The following is a 17,949-nucleotide window of genomic DNA, read 5'->3' on the forward strand; positions in this document are numbered from 1 at the left end:
TATCATGAATTCAAAAACAATTGAATTATGATCCGATATAGGACATGAAATGATTTTGGAATTAATTAAATCTGTTACCATCTGGTTAGAAATAAAGACCCTATCTATTTTTGAATAAGTTTTGTATCTGTTAGAAAAAAAGGTGTATGGTAATGATTTTGAATCTATCTGATTATTAATATCATTCAAATGATAAGAATTAGCAAAATCATTTAAATATTTTGCATTAGATGTAATTCTTCTTTTTCCTATAGTGGTAGTATCACTTTCATGTAGTATACAATTAAAGTCACCAGCTAAAATAATATCTCCTATAGAGAATGATATAATCTTATCAAGATGATGTTTCACTGTATTAATACCAATTCCAGGTATCCAATATACATTAATTAAAGTGTAAGTCTTCCCATTAATTTGTATTGTAACCATACAAAACATTCCTTTGTCATCCTGATAAGACTTAATGGTTTTAGGAATAGGCATACTTTTATTCCATAAAATAGCCACTCCTCTTTTTCTGAGTGTGCTCTGAACTAACCAATACTGTATATTTGTTTGTGGCTAGTTTATCAATATCTTTTTCAAGAGATGTGTTTCTTGCAGGAAGACTAAGTTGGCCTTATGTAAATTAATGTATCTTATTAGGCTTGCCCTTTTACACAGATTATTCAATCCATTAATGTTTAAAGAAATTCCTTTTAAAGATGTCATTTGGCATTTTTAAAACTTAAGAATCTTATGATCAAAATAACAAATAACAACATAAGTAATGTTACATCTCCTCCTTTAGGTGTACCTTTAAATATAGCTGTATTTATTGAATCTCTTATGGGATTTTGTATAGGATTCAATTTTGTTTGTAGTGTCAATGAGTGTACAAAATATATTGTGGATGTCAAAACTATATACATATAACAATGAACAAGTGAAAATAATGTAAGGATTAAACCTTGCATCCAGCCTGGAGTTAAAAACTCCAACTTAGAGTAGTATTTACCACTCAAGTTAACCCCGTACCCTAAGCAGCAGTACCTCAGCTACCACCTTATCAATTTAATACTGGTTATATTTAACTTAAATTAACAGCTTTCAATTCAATTATCTAGCAAGACAAGACTACACATTTGATAAAACAGCATCATATAAACTAAAATAAACTTTTTAAAAAAAACTATTCATACTACTATATACATCTATGTAATATAATACACTTGTATTCAAATAGCATTCAAATAAACTTGATATTAGGAACCAAGAGGAGAGAGAGAGAAATAAAAGACGTGAAAGAGGGAGAGAGAGTGAAAGAAAGAGAGAGAAAGTATGTAAAAATAAGTTCTAACATTCATTTAAATGAAAAACTTTGTCTAATATGGTTCAGACATTACATATATTAATGCAGTTAACAGCTTCCAGAAAAAAAAACTTGAATTGCTTGTATGAGCATTTTACTCATACTCATTATTGTCAATAGAATAAAATATTACACTTATAGAAGTTGTTATAAATCATACTGCATAGTTATGCAAATTCTCAGAAACACTTGCATTATTGTAAAAAAAAAAAAAAAACATCTGCATTTTGTATGTCTATACTACTGCTTTAAATGTAGTCAACAGCTTCCAGAAAAAAAACCTTGAATTGCTTGTATATGAGCATTTTACTCATACTCATTATTGTCAATAGAATAAAATATTACATTTATAGAAGTTGTTATAAATCATACTGCATAGTTATGCAAATTCTCAGAAACACTTGCATTATTGTAAAAAAAAAAAAAAAAAACATCTGCATTTTGTATGTCTATACTAGTGCTTTAAAATATATCACAAGACAATTTCTTCCAGAATAGAGTTATACAGTTATTTATGCTTGTCAATCAGATGAATTAAATGAGTTATAGTAATGTATATGTTTGGAACATAAGTTTTGAACACAGATTAGTATGCTGCAGTCAGGTAGATTTTCAAAAACACTTGAATAAATGTTTCATTTTCTATGCCTTCTAAAATAAGACATTTACTTACTACAAGAAACTGCATCATTTAAAATCATTATAATTGACATATTTTATGAATTATAACATAGATATTTAAGTAATTATATAAAATAACTCACATTTAAATGTCAAAGAGTTCATTTTCCTTCACATAGTCACAGTTGCATCGGTTCTACTTCCTGGTAGAGTGTTCTTCCTGAATCTGTGATGTGTCAGTGTGATATTTGGGTGAAAGGTCAGGTTAACTGCTTTCAGCTTCTCTGTGAGAATTCTGAGAGTTGAAACTTTTGAAACAGCATGAGGACACTGTTCATGAAGTAGCCCACATCCCAGATTGTCTCCCTTAACATTTTGGCGGGAAACTTGTTAAAAACTAGTGACAAACATTCATTTAGCAGTGTTAATGCATCTAAACATGACAAAACCTTCACAATGTACCCCACAGGTTACCACAGCCTCTATGCAAGTGAAATCAAGCCCAAAGTTATTAATAGGTAATAAAACTCAATATCACTGTCCCAAGTAAATTCTATGCAAATTTCATTATTTACTGTGTTTATATGATCAAAAGCATTTCTATATATACAATGGAATATTACTTACTGTTTATATTAATAGAGTTAAAAATAAAACACATTATTTACTATTATTTAGTTCTAATTATTATTAGTTAAAGCATGACATATTATTTACAAACAAGCATAAGCAGTATAATCAAGAAAGTATAATTAGGAATAGCATTTGAAGAACATATAAACTTTTTACAAGGAATAAATATGTTATTATTCTATTTATCATATTTTCATTACTCTTCTCTCCCTGCCCTCCCCCACCCTTTACCCACTACATAATCTAAATAGAATGTCATTGTTTAAACAAAGAAAAGAAGGAAAGGAGAAAAAAAAAGGAAAAAAAAATGTATCTAATTACTGACCTTACTTCTCTTTTTCAGAAAGAGAAACAAATTGAATAATAGTTTGTTATTAGTTCCTCAGATATTTTGACTGGTTATGAAACAAAACATTTCTTTGCACACAGAGAATAACTTTGATTAAATCTTTTTCAGAACATTTGTGGCTTTCTGGAAATGCAGGAACTATATTTAAAAAGATTAATAATGAAGTAAAATGATGGGAGAAAAAAAAACATAGAACAAATCATTTGTTCTTTAGTCTCTTCTTCCTCTCAGAAGTCTTCCACGAAGTTTCAGTTGCCAGTCTCTTTAATGAAGGACTAGCCCATTCCATTTCCTCTATTTTATCCAAAATCTTTTTTTTTTTGATAAACAGTAAAGCAGAGTCTAAGTCATCAAACATTTTAGGACCATCAGGAAGGAAGATTTTTAGCTTGGCAGGAAACAGAAGGTATGTTTTAAACTGTGTTTTTTAAGCTCCCTTATTAGTGGCAGAAAAACTTTTCTTTTAGCTATTACCAAGGGAGAATAGTCATTGTCAAAATGCACAGTTATCTCATTAAACTTAACAGGAGCTTTAGCCCAAGCAGATTTAAGAACCATCTCTTTATCAAAAGATGATAGAAATCTAACTATAACTGATCTAGGATAGTTTTTGTTAGAGTTAGTATTAGCTATAGATCTATGTGCTCTTTCAATACCAAAAGAGAATGCTTCTGGTAAGTCTAAAGTTTTAGGGAGCCAAGTTGTTAAAAAAGAAGTAATATTGTTACCTTCAATATTTTCTGGCAGTCCAAAAATCCTAATGTTATTGCGCCTAGATCTATTTTACAAGTCATCCAGCTTTGTTTGTAAGTGTGTATTTTGTTTCAGCAGAAACTCAATGTTGATTTCCTCTTCTTGGATTCTATTTTCCATGTCATTCACAGCTTCTTCTATGCCTGTCATCTGGATCTTCTGTTGTTGCAGGTCTATATGTAGCAAGTCTATTTGTTTTGTAGTTTTTTCTATGAAGGTATCAATTTTAGTATCCATTTTATCCATCTTAGCAGTAAGTTGCTGGATTATAGTTATCAGAGACTGAAGTTCTTTCTTGATGCTGGAGTCCTGAGAATTTGTCTTACTGGAACTCATTTCAGACTGATAAACTGACAGGAAAATTTCCAATGTGATTTCTGACAGGAATATTGTTAAAATTTCCTTTCTTTTTTAGATATAGTTCAAGAACTATATAAAACAAATATATTTAGAAAGAAAATTACTTCAAAAATTAATTTTTTAAGTAATTAATTCCTGTCAGTGTAATGAAATTGGTGGAGCTGAAGAAATCTGCTGCTATCCTGTGTACATCCTTGGCCATGCCCCCGCATCATGTCATTTTTGAACACATGCCTGAACAGATATCAGAGAGCTGCATCACAATCATGGGTGCCACAGGCTCACACATATCGATCACATAAGGACGAACACACCAGAATGGTGTGTAGCACTATCATATCATATGTTGTACTGATAATCTACCTGGTATGAAAGTGCATAAAAAATCTGCCCCGTTGAGTGTGTAAGCCACTGCTGTCTGACAGACAGATGTTGCTAGATTCAAACCCCTGCCTATTATGCAAGGTTCTCTGCAGACCTTGTATTGACAGCAAGTGCCAAACATCAGATAGCAATGTAGACTGTCACAAATCACTGAACTGAATGTGTGCCTTAACACAGGAGGCAAGAATATAATATGAACAATCTGATTTACAGTAGAGAGTTGATTATCCAATCTAATTGGGACCTAGGGTAGTTTGGATAATCAAACTGTATGGATAATCAAACATACATTGAACCAGATAAAAAAAATATATATGTAAAGAATATAAAAAATATATATGTTATCATCCAAAGCACTCTTATAAGTTACTCTAGAGGTTCCTAAATGGAATTCAAAGACATATTGTGAGGAGGGCTATTGGGGCATAGATTGCACGATCAAATTCCCACAGGATCTTGACATGAAAAAGTCCACAAATCAACTATTAAACAAGATTGACCCATTAATTTACTAGTTTTCTAAATGAGACCAATCCTAGATTCTCAGTCTGATCTCAAATTTGAATGACGAACTCATGAATCGTATTGCATGTGTAAACCCATAATAGACTTCCAGATAGAATTAGCCAATCAGAGTTCCAGATTTATAAAGAGAACCAATCCTAGGTGGTCAATCTGATAGCATACGGCGCTTCTATATCACACTTCACATTATTAAGTTGATAGTTATTTACGGCATGTATTACCTTTTCTTAAATGAAATAAATAAGTATCACCAGTATAACATACAATCGTCCAAGGCGCCCATAAATAGACTACCAAAAAAGATTAACTTTCTGAATTATAAAAATAGCCAATCCTGAATCCTTGGTTTAACTTCAGGTTGCATGGGAAATTGGTGCATCAAATAACATGAGAAAATCCATAATAAACTGCCAGATAGAATAAACCAAGCAAAATTCTAAGTTTAAGAAGGTCAATTCTAAATTATCAATCTCATAGCATATGGTGCTTCAATATCATGCTCCGCATTATTGGATTAATAATTAGATGCGGCATATATTACCTTATCCTAGATAAAGTGGGTGAATATCACCACCAGTATATTATGTAAACTTGTATGCATATGAGAATTTATTTCAATACCAATTCAGCTTAACACCATGGTCTTTTTATGGAAAAAAGGATGGGTCACTGAGAACATGTCTCTATATGTGGAGAAAGAACTGAGAGAACTTTTAAGCTCTTTTGAAACCGTATTGAAAGACACCGATGATTTTTTAAATAAATTAAACACAGTCATGGAAAGTACAATGGCTAATTGTGATCTCTTGTTAACCACTTTAGATGTTAATAGTCTCTTTACCACAATCCCAAATGATATTGGAATAGAATCAGTAAGGAAGATATTATCATCTAAGAAGACACCAATGGAAACTCGGACCATTTGTGATCTGCTCGAATTAATTTTGGAGAACAATTACTTTATATATGGTGAGAACAACTATCTACAGAAATGGGGGGTAGCCATGGGCACCCCCTGTGCTAATATTTATTCAAATTTAGTTCTAGTAGAATGGGAACTACTACATGTCCTACACACTAATAATCCATGGTATAGTAACATCTTATATTATGGACGTTTCGTTGATGACCTTTTTATTTTATGGAAAGGTGATGTTGAGCAATTCCAACAATTTCATAAATATCTTGATACCACCACTTCATATTTGACATTTACAGCAAACTATTCTAGACATATGATGCGCTTCTTGGATGTCAACATTAAACTTATCGAGACAGGAAACCTGGATTTCGAAATATACAGGAAATGTATGTGGAGCAACCACTATTTGTTGAAGAGCAGTATGCATCCAAGGCATATTACAAAAAACATTATGACTAATGAAGTCACCAGGATCCATAGACGTTGTAATCAGGAGTCCACACAGAATAAAGAAATGCAGATCCTACAGAAGAATCTCAGAGAGCGAGGTTATAAAGAACAAGATCTACAACCTACCATCAGAGAACGTAATGAAAAACCTGTACAAGAGAATACTAAAACCAGACTTTTCTTAACATATAGTACTGATAACCAACAAATCCAGAAAGTGATAGCCCAATTTTGGCCAGTTCTTACGCAAGATCCTCAGTTAAAGGAAATTGTTGGAGAAAGGCCACAATTTAGTTATAAAAATAAAAAGAATATAAAAAGATTGCTGTGTGTCAACCATCATAACAGGATCCCAGTAACAGGAAGGAAAGGCACTTTTATGTGAGGTAATTGTAATATATGTTCATTCATTGACAGTAGTAATCGGTTTGATCATCCAGTAAACAACATAAAATATATTTTTGATGTAAAAGCAACATGTACATTACAGAATGTTATCTACCTGGCCACATGCAAATTTTGTCGATCATTCTATATGGGAAAAACTAACCAGATGTTTAAAAAACGTGTAAAAAGACATCAAAGGGACATCATCAATAAAGACATACACAATGCTTTGGCTTCCCACATAGAAGCCAACAGAGGACATTTGTTTTTGTTTAAAGTTATTGAAAATATCTATACTGGACCAAGAAAGGGTGATATCGAAAATCTGACTGAGCTAAGAGAAACAAAATGGATAATCAACTCGAGAGCGGTTCAACCTCCAGGTCTGAATAGTGTCATTCCTTTAAAACCAGTCTTGAAGCTGAGAAGACCGACTGTAAAGAAATAGTATAAAAGTAATGAGCCACCACATACAGAACAAAGGCATTGACATTTATCTGTAGGAGCCATATGCCTTTCCGCTTGATAAGACATAGAAAATGTTTTGCATCAATACCAATTTGAAAGTCTTTGGAGTGTATGGGAATATATAGTAACCATCTCAACAACTAATTATATGAAGAAGTTCCACTGTTGGTGGCAAGTGACTCTTTTCTAAAAAAATGGCATTACAGCTATTACCAGCTACCATTGCAAGAATGCATATGAATTGAGGATTGGTTATCTCTCCTGATAAAGAGCTTTGATTGGCCACCCATACTTAGTAGTATATTTGTTGACTTTTATTTCCATAAAACGACCATGGTGTTAAGCCGAATTGTTATTGAAATATGTAGGAATCCTCATATGCATGCAAGTTTACATAATATACTAGTGGTGATATTCACCCACTTTATCTAGGATAAGGTAATATATGCCGCATCTAATTACTAATCCAGTAATGCGGAGCATGATATTGAAGCACCGTATGCTATGAGATTAATAATTTAGAACTGACCTTCTTAAACTTGGAATTTTGCTTGCTTTATTCTATCTGGCAGTTTATTATGGATTTTTTCATGTTATTTGATGCACCAATTTCCCATGCAACCTGAAGTTAAACCAAGGATTTGGGATTGGCTATTTTTATAATTCAAAAAGTTCATCTTTTTTGGTAGTCTATTAAGGGCGCCTCGGATGATTGTATGTTATACTGGTGATACTTATTTATTTCATTTAAGAAAAGGTAATACATGCCGTAAATAACTATCAACTTAATAATGTGAAGTGTGATATAGAAGTGCCGCATGCTATCAGATTGACCACCTAGGATTGGTTCTCTTTATAAATCTGCAACTCTGATTGGCTAATTCTATCTGGGAGTCTATTATAGGTTTACACATGCAATATGATGCACTAATTCATCATTCAAATTTGAGATCAGACCGAGAATCTAGGATTGGTCTCATTTAGAAAACTATCAATTTAATGGGTCAATCTTGTTTAATAGTTGATTTGTCGACTTTTTCACGTCAAGATCCTGTGGGAATTTGATCGTGCAATCTATGCCCCAATAGCCCTCCTCACAATATGTCTTTGAATTCCATTTAGGAACCTCTAGAATAACTTATAAGAGTGCTTTGGATGATGACATATATATTTTTTATATTCTTTACATATATTTTTATTTCTTTGAAAAGCAGAGAATGCAATCGGAACTAGCTGTAAATCCAATAGTATGGCACACGAGAATATAACACTCTCGAATGCCATGATTGGCTCAAAAACCAGAATAGGTAAAATGATTGGCCGAGTTTTGTAGCCTATAAGTGTCGAGAGGAACCAAGCCTCTTATTTTTTTATATGACGTTCTATGTGACTTTTCAAATTTTCTTAAAAGTCATTTTTTTAATATTTGAACATTAACGAAGAAGTCTTGCACTTTCAAAGAGGATTCTGAAAATATAAACATATCAGCGTCATTTGTTTGTGAATGATCGATGAAGCAAACAACGTATTTTCTAAAGGTTCTCTTACACTGGAAACAAGCCTGTAAGTGTTGAAAGATGAATCAAGCTTATTAATTTTTTATGTGGCTTTTTAACTTTTCAAAAGTCATTATTTTAATATTTGAATAATAAGAAAGAAGCCTTGCACTTTCAAAGAGGATTGTGAAAATGTAAACACTTCACCATCAGTTGTTTGCGAATGATCGCTTAAGCAAACAATGTATTTCTAAAGGTTCTCTTACATTGGATACAATCACTCATTTGAGACTGCTGATTGGATATATCATCCATTCTATCTAGATTGTCCTTTTTTAGAGTTATTAAGAGACTTGTCGGCAATAAGTGACTGCCTATAGTAAAGTATATGTATAGCAGATGAGGCAATTCCACAATTGATTGGTTCTGAATAATTTTTGTAGTTTACTGATTGGACAATGGACTAATATCCTACCATTTAAATTTGAACATACAGTCCCATACTCTGTAATGATCTGAGGAAGATTTTATCGAAAGTGCTTATCGTACTAAGGGAGTTTTATTTTGTATTTATTTTCATTTTTATTTTTATTTTTGTCTTCATTAAATGGTTTCACATCAACTTTTTATTGTTGGATTTCCTTTGAGACGCATTTGCATCGCTACAGGACGTTAGCATTGGTGAACGAACTGTCGTTGTTTTCTTCAATATACATCATCAGGGTGACATGGAGGGAGGGATAAAGTACATTATCACATAAGAGGGATAATGGTGGCTCACAACAATATGTAGCCAACAGGTAGACCTAATCTAGTGAACCAAAAACGCTCAGCTAATGGTTGGATTAGAACCCTTGAAATTATTCAGCTATCTGTCTACACTCTTGTGCATTAACTCATTATACCACAAAGGAATCAGTACTTCACAACATTAATATAACACTACTGAAGCACACTGGCAACTTATTGAAGAAGGACAGGTGAACAGAGAGAGGGTTAGAAACAGATGCAGAGAGGAATAGCATCAATATGTCTTACAGGACATGTAGGAATATCTGTATGGTATTCAGTCTTATTAAATCATCTGGAATCTGTCATGCAATGTATAATAAACTGTTTGCTATAGGTACAAATAAGGGGTGGGAGAGTGCAATAAACATGAATACTTAACCGGGATAAGGCTGGCTTAATAAATCTCCCTGTTGGGGCTGCAATGTTTTTGAAAATTATATCTTGTGGCACAATTCCAGTAAATGTGTTACATGGCAAGAAATACAGATATTTGCAATTAAATATTATATAGGAATATGATATGTCATGAAGTAATAAACTCACATACAGCTGTAATCGAACCCATACCACAATGCCAAAATATCAAGCTGTAAACATGGTAATTATCTCAACATGCTACATAGGAACTCTTAATGTAAAGCATCCAGCAGTCTAAGAATTGTTTAATAAATGTTATCACAGTACTACCTTTATTATGGCTTTCCAGATTCCCATAGTGCAGTAGAATTAAGCACATTTGTGTGACTGAACCACTGCAAATTAAATTGGAATCTTCAACTTTTGCAAGAAGTTAAACAACATTCACTGTCACTCAGTATTTCTAGACTATGCCAAACTCTGCTCAAGTGACAGGGGCATAAAATGAAAACTTTTCTGAGGGCCATTTCTGGCCATGTGTGTTGTACGTGTATCAAGTTTTTGACCAGATTAAATGTGTGAAAAGGGGAAATAGGACAGTGGTGAAAATGGGGTTGGCAAGCAGAGGGTAGCACACATTGCAAGAGGGTCATGAGAGAGCACCATAACTGTCCACTTCTTCTCAATATAAAAGTACAGTTGTACACACAATTTCCTGACTTTGCAGAGACACCACATCAGCAATGGGAGACAACAGCAGAATAATGTCATGTGGTCAATCGGACTGAATCAGTTTTGTCAAGATGACACAAAGGCAATGTGGAAGCTATGGGACAGCATGTTAGGAAAGGTGCTTAGAAATGAAAGGGTCAGGAAGGATGGGTAGGTTAGGAAGTACCCACAGGCATCCAGGATATACAAGACAGACAGGGATGGTGATGGAGACAAAAGTCTGGGGAAGCACCATAACTGGGGATAGGTATGGGACATCAGAGGTGCAGCCATGTCTGGCTTGAGAACATGGAGACTCTAGTCCTCACCCTCAGAACTGTCATTACTGTGCACCTCCCAGGGTGAGTGCCAGGCATGGCATCATCTTTGCAATGTGACTCTGGACCCATTCAACTATACTGACTTGTCCTCCACCAGCCCTGTCAACTCCTGCCAGGTGACAAAATTGCCACCTCTACTACTACTGCTCCCAGAGGGCACCACTGCACCAGAAGCCAAGACAGAGCTATCTGACACACTGGGAGCAGATAGGGCAGGGGTTGTGGAGGTAACAGTGACAGACTGTAACTCTGAAATACTGGTTGTTTGTGTTGCCATCTTTGGAGGTATGGCAGGCCAAACTGCAGTGGTCAGTGTACCTTCATGTGCTGTTGATGATTAATTTTCATCATTAAGTTATGCAAAGAGCAAATTGTTCATAGGTTCATAGGGTCATAGGTGTTTACTAGGCTAATGACCATATGGGCTTTTTTAAGCCTAGCCATGTATCCCAAATCTCTGACAAGTTCTGATACCCTTGATAAGTGTAAGCATGGGCATGGGAGATGAACCATTCACATGTTATCTGTATCCATTAGAGCCAAAAGTGCCAAACTAGGGATGAATTTCCGGTTTCCCATCCAGTTGTCCAAGTTGCATTTAAATTGGGTTATGGAGGAACTCTGCTTCACATGGATGGAGAGCCTGTTACATAGATTGGGTATTCTCTGGGATATATACCTTACTCTCCAGCAGGTCCTATTTATATCACAGGCAAAATTTAAGTCTTTAGAATGGGTAATCCTGGTGCTGTTTGTTTTGTGGATATGCTGGAAGTCCATCAGAGTGGGGTCTGACAATGCCCTGTATGCCAAGTATTGATCTCCCCTCAAAAGCCTGTTGGAGACAGGATACAGGATAAGGCCCTGAGGCAGTCTGCATAGGACATTTTACTTTTGCCCTATAGTCTTTTACTGAGGAACATATGTAGATGTTCCAATTGTTGGATATGCCTGGTTAGGTACATATCAAAGGGGGCATTGTACTCAATGATAAGTCTGATGAATGCCGAATGCAGTAGAACAAGGCCTTCTTTGGACTTAGATGCCATACCTTTGTTTATAACTTGTGCAACATAGAATGATTTCCTCAGCACTGTCAACACAGATGGTCAAAGGCTAGATGACTATCTATGTGTGTCCCTAACTCCTTGACTACAGGGTCATCTCTAAGGGGTGTGTAGTCAATATGATAGTTACCAGGAATTGATGACTTCCCAAAGGGTACTATTTTGCATTTTTAGCATTTAGTTTTAGTCCATGGCTCTGACACCAATTGTTTGTCTGTGTCAGCCCCTCCTGGAGAACATTTATGTCAGTGTGAGATTCAATGACAACTCCTAATTTTTGAAATAATTTGCAAATTTAGTCAGCCAGAGACCACTGACATTGGCCTTGACTTCTGAGAAGTAAATGACAAAAAGGAGCGGTCCAACGACTGATCCCTGGGCAACTCCACGTGTCCACTTGTGACTGACCTCTTTCAAGAGTTGGACTCCACAATTCTAACTTTCTGAGTTCTGTCTGTGAGCCAGTTGGCTATCCACCGGGTGACATATGGGTTTGTAAAAATGAAATGAACCAAACCACAGAGTACTCCACAAACTGTTGTAGCACGAAATACAGTGCTTAGATAATACCAGGCAGCAAACAAGTCAACGATTCCAATCTGGTATTATCTAAGCACTGTATTTTCTATTTTCCTTGGTATGACATATGGGTTTGTACTTAACCTCCTGAGTTTGTCAACAATGCCTGAGTAGGGTATTGTGTCAAATAACTTGGCCAAGTCAAGACAGACAGTGTGAATGATTTTGCCCTCATCTATTGCTTCAGTGATCTTCTCAAAGAAGTCCACTAGGTTGAGTGGGCATGATCTGCCTTTGATGAAACCAAACTGGACTGGGTCCAGTGCTTGGTGATTTACTATATCTCTGTTGATCATCTCCATGATATTTCTTTCCATGGCTTTACATATAAGACTAGTGAGACTTATGAGTCTGTAGTTTCCTGGGTTTGTAGATGGCCCACCTTTGTGCAGAGGGATGACTGTTGCCTTTCTTCATTCATAAGGCACAAAGTCTGTTTGGAGGCTACAGTTAAATAGCAATTCCAAAAGCTCTGATAGGTAATGTTTCATGCTATTTAAAAGGCATCCTGGGATATTGTCTGGGCCCATTTATGCAGTGTTCTTGATCTTAGAGAGAGCATAAAGGACCTGTTCCCTAGTGATAGTAGCGGGAGTTATATTTGATGATATGTCCTTAAGGAAGGTTTAGGCAGAGAGAGGGGTAAAGTTGGAGCTGCATTTATCAGTCAGGAGGTTTGCTATATCTTCTGACTCAGTATAGGTAGCTCCATTTACATTGAGCTCTGCACAACATTGTGTATTGCCTATGAGGTTTCAGACAGAGCTAAAGAATCCTTTGTGGTTGTCCTTGGCCTGGGAGGCCAAACGTACCTCAAATTTGGCTTTGGTAGACATTATTTGTCCTCTGAGTTGTTTGTTTAGTTAGGTGAGAGTGCTTTTATCCTGCTGGGTGCTGTACCTCCTAATTTTTGCCATGATTTTTTCCTCCTGTTATACAGCCTATTGATTTTGTGATTCCACCAGGCTGGCTTGTTTTTTGGAGTTATTTCTGTACTTCATCCTGGTGGTCATAGCTGCCTCTATGCAACTATTAACATGCTTGTACAGGGTTTCCATGAACAGTTCTGCATAGGCAGCAGTGTTCTCAGGGTTTATGAGGGCTTGAAATTTTGCCAGGTTCTCACTTAATAGCAGGAGGTTAGCCTTAGAATAGTTCCTGAATATTCCAGGTTTAGCTGGGTGTCCAGGTTTTATTTTTATTTCAAAGGAGACCATTTTGTGGTCTGACCTTATCAGGCAAGGCATTACAGTAGGCAGTGTGCAGCAGTCTCTCGTGAGGACCAGATCCAGTATGCGTCACTCCTGAATGATGTATTGACTATCTGTTCCAGAGAGTTTGTGTTTACAAAATCCAGGAATCTCTGTGCATGTGCATTTGAGTCATATAGGATTCCCAGTTAATAGTGGGGTAGTTAAAGTCATCCATAAATATGGTATTGGGTTGGATGGTTAGTGTTTCTAATAAGTTTAAATACATGGTATGGGTTTTCTGGGTCATACAGTGGGACCTATAGCTTTCAAGGAAATGGTATTATATTTTACCTATGCTGATTTGAACATGGAGCAGCTCAACTACATTGTCCTGTTTGACCAGCCTTGAAGTATATTTATTTCTGATGCAAATAAAGACACATGCACCTTTACTCGCTGCCTGTGAAGTAGCTGGCCTAAATGTGTGGAAGGCATTATAACCTTGCACTGTTGGTGTGCTCTCCATGGTTTTAAACTATGTGGCTTTGCGCGATTGTGCGCATAGTGCAGCGCCAGTTAAACAGGCTTAAACTATTCCTGGCTCCGCCAAGTCTGCATTTCAATTTTTCCCTTAAGAAAGCTCTACTTTCAACAAAATCAGTCTATTCGCTTTATCATAAGCCTAGCACTTGCTCATATAACCTTTCTTTTAAGTGAAGCACCCTTAAACTAACGTAAGCACTACATCCACCTACAACCCGTGCTAATACTCACTTCCCTTCAAAGTCCTCTCTCTGACCCAGTTACACATCACCCCCTTATACTATTCTGGCATGTCGAGTGGTATATTACTGATGTCCTCTCCAGTTCAGCTGGTTAATCTGGGAATCCTGAGACAATGTTACAATTGTCTCATGTACACAGACAACCCTCTCCTCCCAACAAACACAAACACATGTGAGAGATGCAACTATATAGCCAAAGTGGAGGCTGAACTCTCTCAACACAGGACTAGCAAGACCAGACAGGAGGAGAAGGTAACCACACACACAACAAACCCAGTCTCACATAAACCAACCACAACTGCAAACCAAACACATAGTAACACAAAGACATACTCGGAGGCTCTAATAAAAAACTTACCAAAACAACAGAGGCTCCCAAAGCAGACATCCAAGAAAACACCACCTCAAAACTCTGCACAAGCAACACATAGTACACCAAGTCAGTGTGCCAAACAATCACAGCCCTTAAGGCAAAACACCATGCCTGATACACTAGTAATAGGTGACTCTATAGTCAGACACACTGACGTCCCACTTACCAGGCTGAACAAAGAGAGGGTAATGGTGAGCTGCCTGTCAGGAGCTAGGATCTGCCACATAACACAAGCACTCAGGTCACTCCAAAGCAAGTACAAATATGACTCCGTCATTGTCCATGCTGGCGTGAATGACCTGAGACGTACCTCCTTGGACTACATGAAAAGAGACATAGAGGAGCTCTCTGATTATGTAGCCCAGGCCAGTATGACCCTGACCCTGAGCAGCATCTTGACCTCATCAAGAATGATGCCACAATACAAAGACAAGATGATCAGCTTTAATAATTGGCTCAATTACTGGTGTCATTCTAGGGGGATCCAATGTCTGTCTTCTTGGGATGACATGCAGGACAAGCCACGCTGCTTCGCAAGGGATGGCTTGCACCTGTCACCACTGGGCTTCTGGATATTGGCTAAGGCTCTTGCCACCCCCATAGTGCCTTTTTTAGGCAAGGCTCAAAAGACAAACCCACCACCTTAGAAAACAATAAAGGAAAAAAACTAAGGGTAATGCTGCTCAATGCCAGAAGTCTAAATCTCAAGATGCAGGCTCTCGAAGCACTCCTCAGTATGGAGAGCATCGATGTCTGTGCAGTAAGTGAAACCTGGTTCAAGGCTAATGAGAGTACACCAGCCCTACCAGGTTATACTTTGTATCATGCATTTTGGCCCCAAACCTGGACCGAACCACAAAAGGAGAGGGAGTGTCCATATTCATTAAAGACACCCACACCTCTAGGTTAGTGGCAATGCACGAAGCATCGGAGACCATCCATGTGCAACTTACCATAGGCAAAACTGCTATACAACTTGTAGCATGCTACAGGCCTCCCTTGCAATCTCAGGAACTCCATTCAGCCTTCCTGAAGACACTGTAGGATATGAATGTCTCACCAAATACCATCATATTGGGAGACTTCAACTACCCAAACATAGACTGGGTGCATTACTCAAGCCCCAACACCCTAGCCCAAAGGTTCCTGGAATTCATCAACTCAAATGTGATGGAACAACTAGTCACCTCCCCCACAAAGGGAAATAATATACTTGACCTGATCATCACAAACATGGGGACAAAATGCTCAACACCAGAAGTATACCCCTCACTAGTGAGATCAGACCATAAACTAATAACCCTAGATATTCATATTCCACCTCCACCCCCAGCACAAAAGACCACAGTGAGAAACTTCTCAAAAGCCGACTTTACACTCCTTAGGACTGAAATGGTATCCTTCAAGCCCCCTGGGCCAGTGGAAACCACATCCCACACTGCTGAATCCTTCACAAATGCTTTCTACGGGCATCTCCAAGAATGCATGGATCATGCAATCCCAAATAAAACCAAGACCCTTTCCACCAAAGGCAGGCATCCTATCTGGTGGACCCCAGCCATAAACAAACTTTATAACAAGAGAAGGAAACTGCTGCAAGACAGAGCAAAATCCCATAAAGGGAAGGCATCCCTGATCAGCACTAGCAAAAAACTACGTTCGCTAATAAAATCATCAAAGGCCAACTCCGAGAGAAAAATCGCTAAGGACACTAAAGACAATCACAAGGCCTTCTTCAGATATGTTAGAAACCTGGGCGGAAACCCTCAGATATGCGCAGAGTTAGTTCATAATGGCAAAAAATACAGTGAACCCACAGATATTGCCAACATACTGTCAGACAGGTTCAGTGCAAATTTCTCCCCTCCCTCTCCCCCAAAAGACGAAATAAATATCTCAGCTGAATGCAAACTCCCTGAAATCTCAGATGTCCAGGTGAGAGCTGCCCTCAGCAAAGTTAAAAATACAGCATCCATGGGACCTGACGGTGTCCCAGGTTGCGTGCTACATGAACTCATAGAGGAGCTAAACCCACACATAAGAACACTGTTTAATCTTAGCCTTGCTACAGGATACATCCCTGAACACTGGCGTACAGCTACAGTGGTCCCACTCCACAAAGGTGGCACCTCTACAGACCCTGGAAACTACTGCCCCATAAGCTTGACCAGCCTGGTCTGCAAAGCTATGGAAAGGATCATTATGGAACTCATAAACAAAGACATCGGGGACCTACAGACAATTGACCCTACCCAGTTCAGCTTTGTAAAAGGCAGATCCTGTCTTTTAAACCTGGTGGACTTTTTTGAAACAGTCACTAGAGCCATCGATGAAGGCAAAGCAGTTCATACAGCCTACCTGGATCTGACTAAAGCCTTCAACACAATACCCCACTCAGGCATCATAGACAAGCTCAACAGCTTAAATGTAAACCCGTTTGTCACAAGATGGATTGCAAACTGGCTAAAGGACAGAACCTACAAAGTCAGAATAGCTGGAGCTATGTTAGACTCTAAGCCAGTCACAAGTGGAGTCCCACAGGGCTCTGTCTTGGGACCCCTCTTGTTCGGCATTTATTTCTCAGATGTGCAGGCAAACATAGGGGGGTTGTGGCTGACAAAGTTCACAGATGACTGCAAACTAGGCACCATAGTCGACACACCAGCTGACACATGCATCCTCCAGAAGGGCCTCACAGAAACAGACAACTGGTGCCAGAGTCATGGCCTTAAACTAAATGCCAAAAAATGTATAGTCATCCCCTCTGGAAAAAACAAAGTACCCCACAAATTATCACATAGGTGGTAATCCATTAAGTACGGAAAAAGTAATCAGAGACCTGGGGACCCAAGTTGACAGTGACCTCTCATTTGACACCTACGTCGCCAAAGTGGTTAGAAAGACCTTCTACCTTGCCCACCTTATCATGAAGGGATTCACATCCAGATCAAAGAATGTCATTTTACCCATGATTGAGTACAATGCCCCATTTGATATGTACCTCACCCAGCACCTGCAGCAGCTGGAGAGACCCCAAAAGTACCTTACCAAG

General features: G+C 37.5%; 1 protein-coding gene across 1 annotated transcript in view; it reads left to right on the plus strand.

Moving 5' to 3' along the window:
* The first annotated feature begins 6,883 nt into the window (after positions 1-6,883).
* The window catches only part of LOC122808190 (extracellular calcium-sensing receptor-like), a 512,288-nt gene continuing 501,222 nt past the window's right edge, over positions 6,884-17,949 (plus strand). The window contains exon 1 of the mRNA XM_044079158.1: positions 6,884-7,171. Within this exon, the coding sequence (XP_043935093.1) occupies positions 6,884-7,171 (288 nt within the window). The remainder of the gene's footprint in view (positions 7,172-17,949) is intronic.

The sequence above is a fragment of the Protopterus annectens genome, chromosome 8.part0, assembly GCF_019279795.1.
Source record: "Protopterus annectens isolate FY-2018-M chromosome 8.part0, PAN1.0, whole genome shotgun sequence".
Lineage (NCBI taxonomy): Eukaryota > Metazoa > Chordata > Ceratodontiformes > Protopteridae > Protopterus > Protopterus annectens.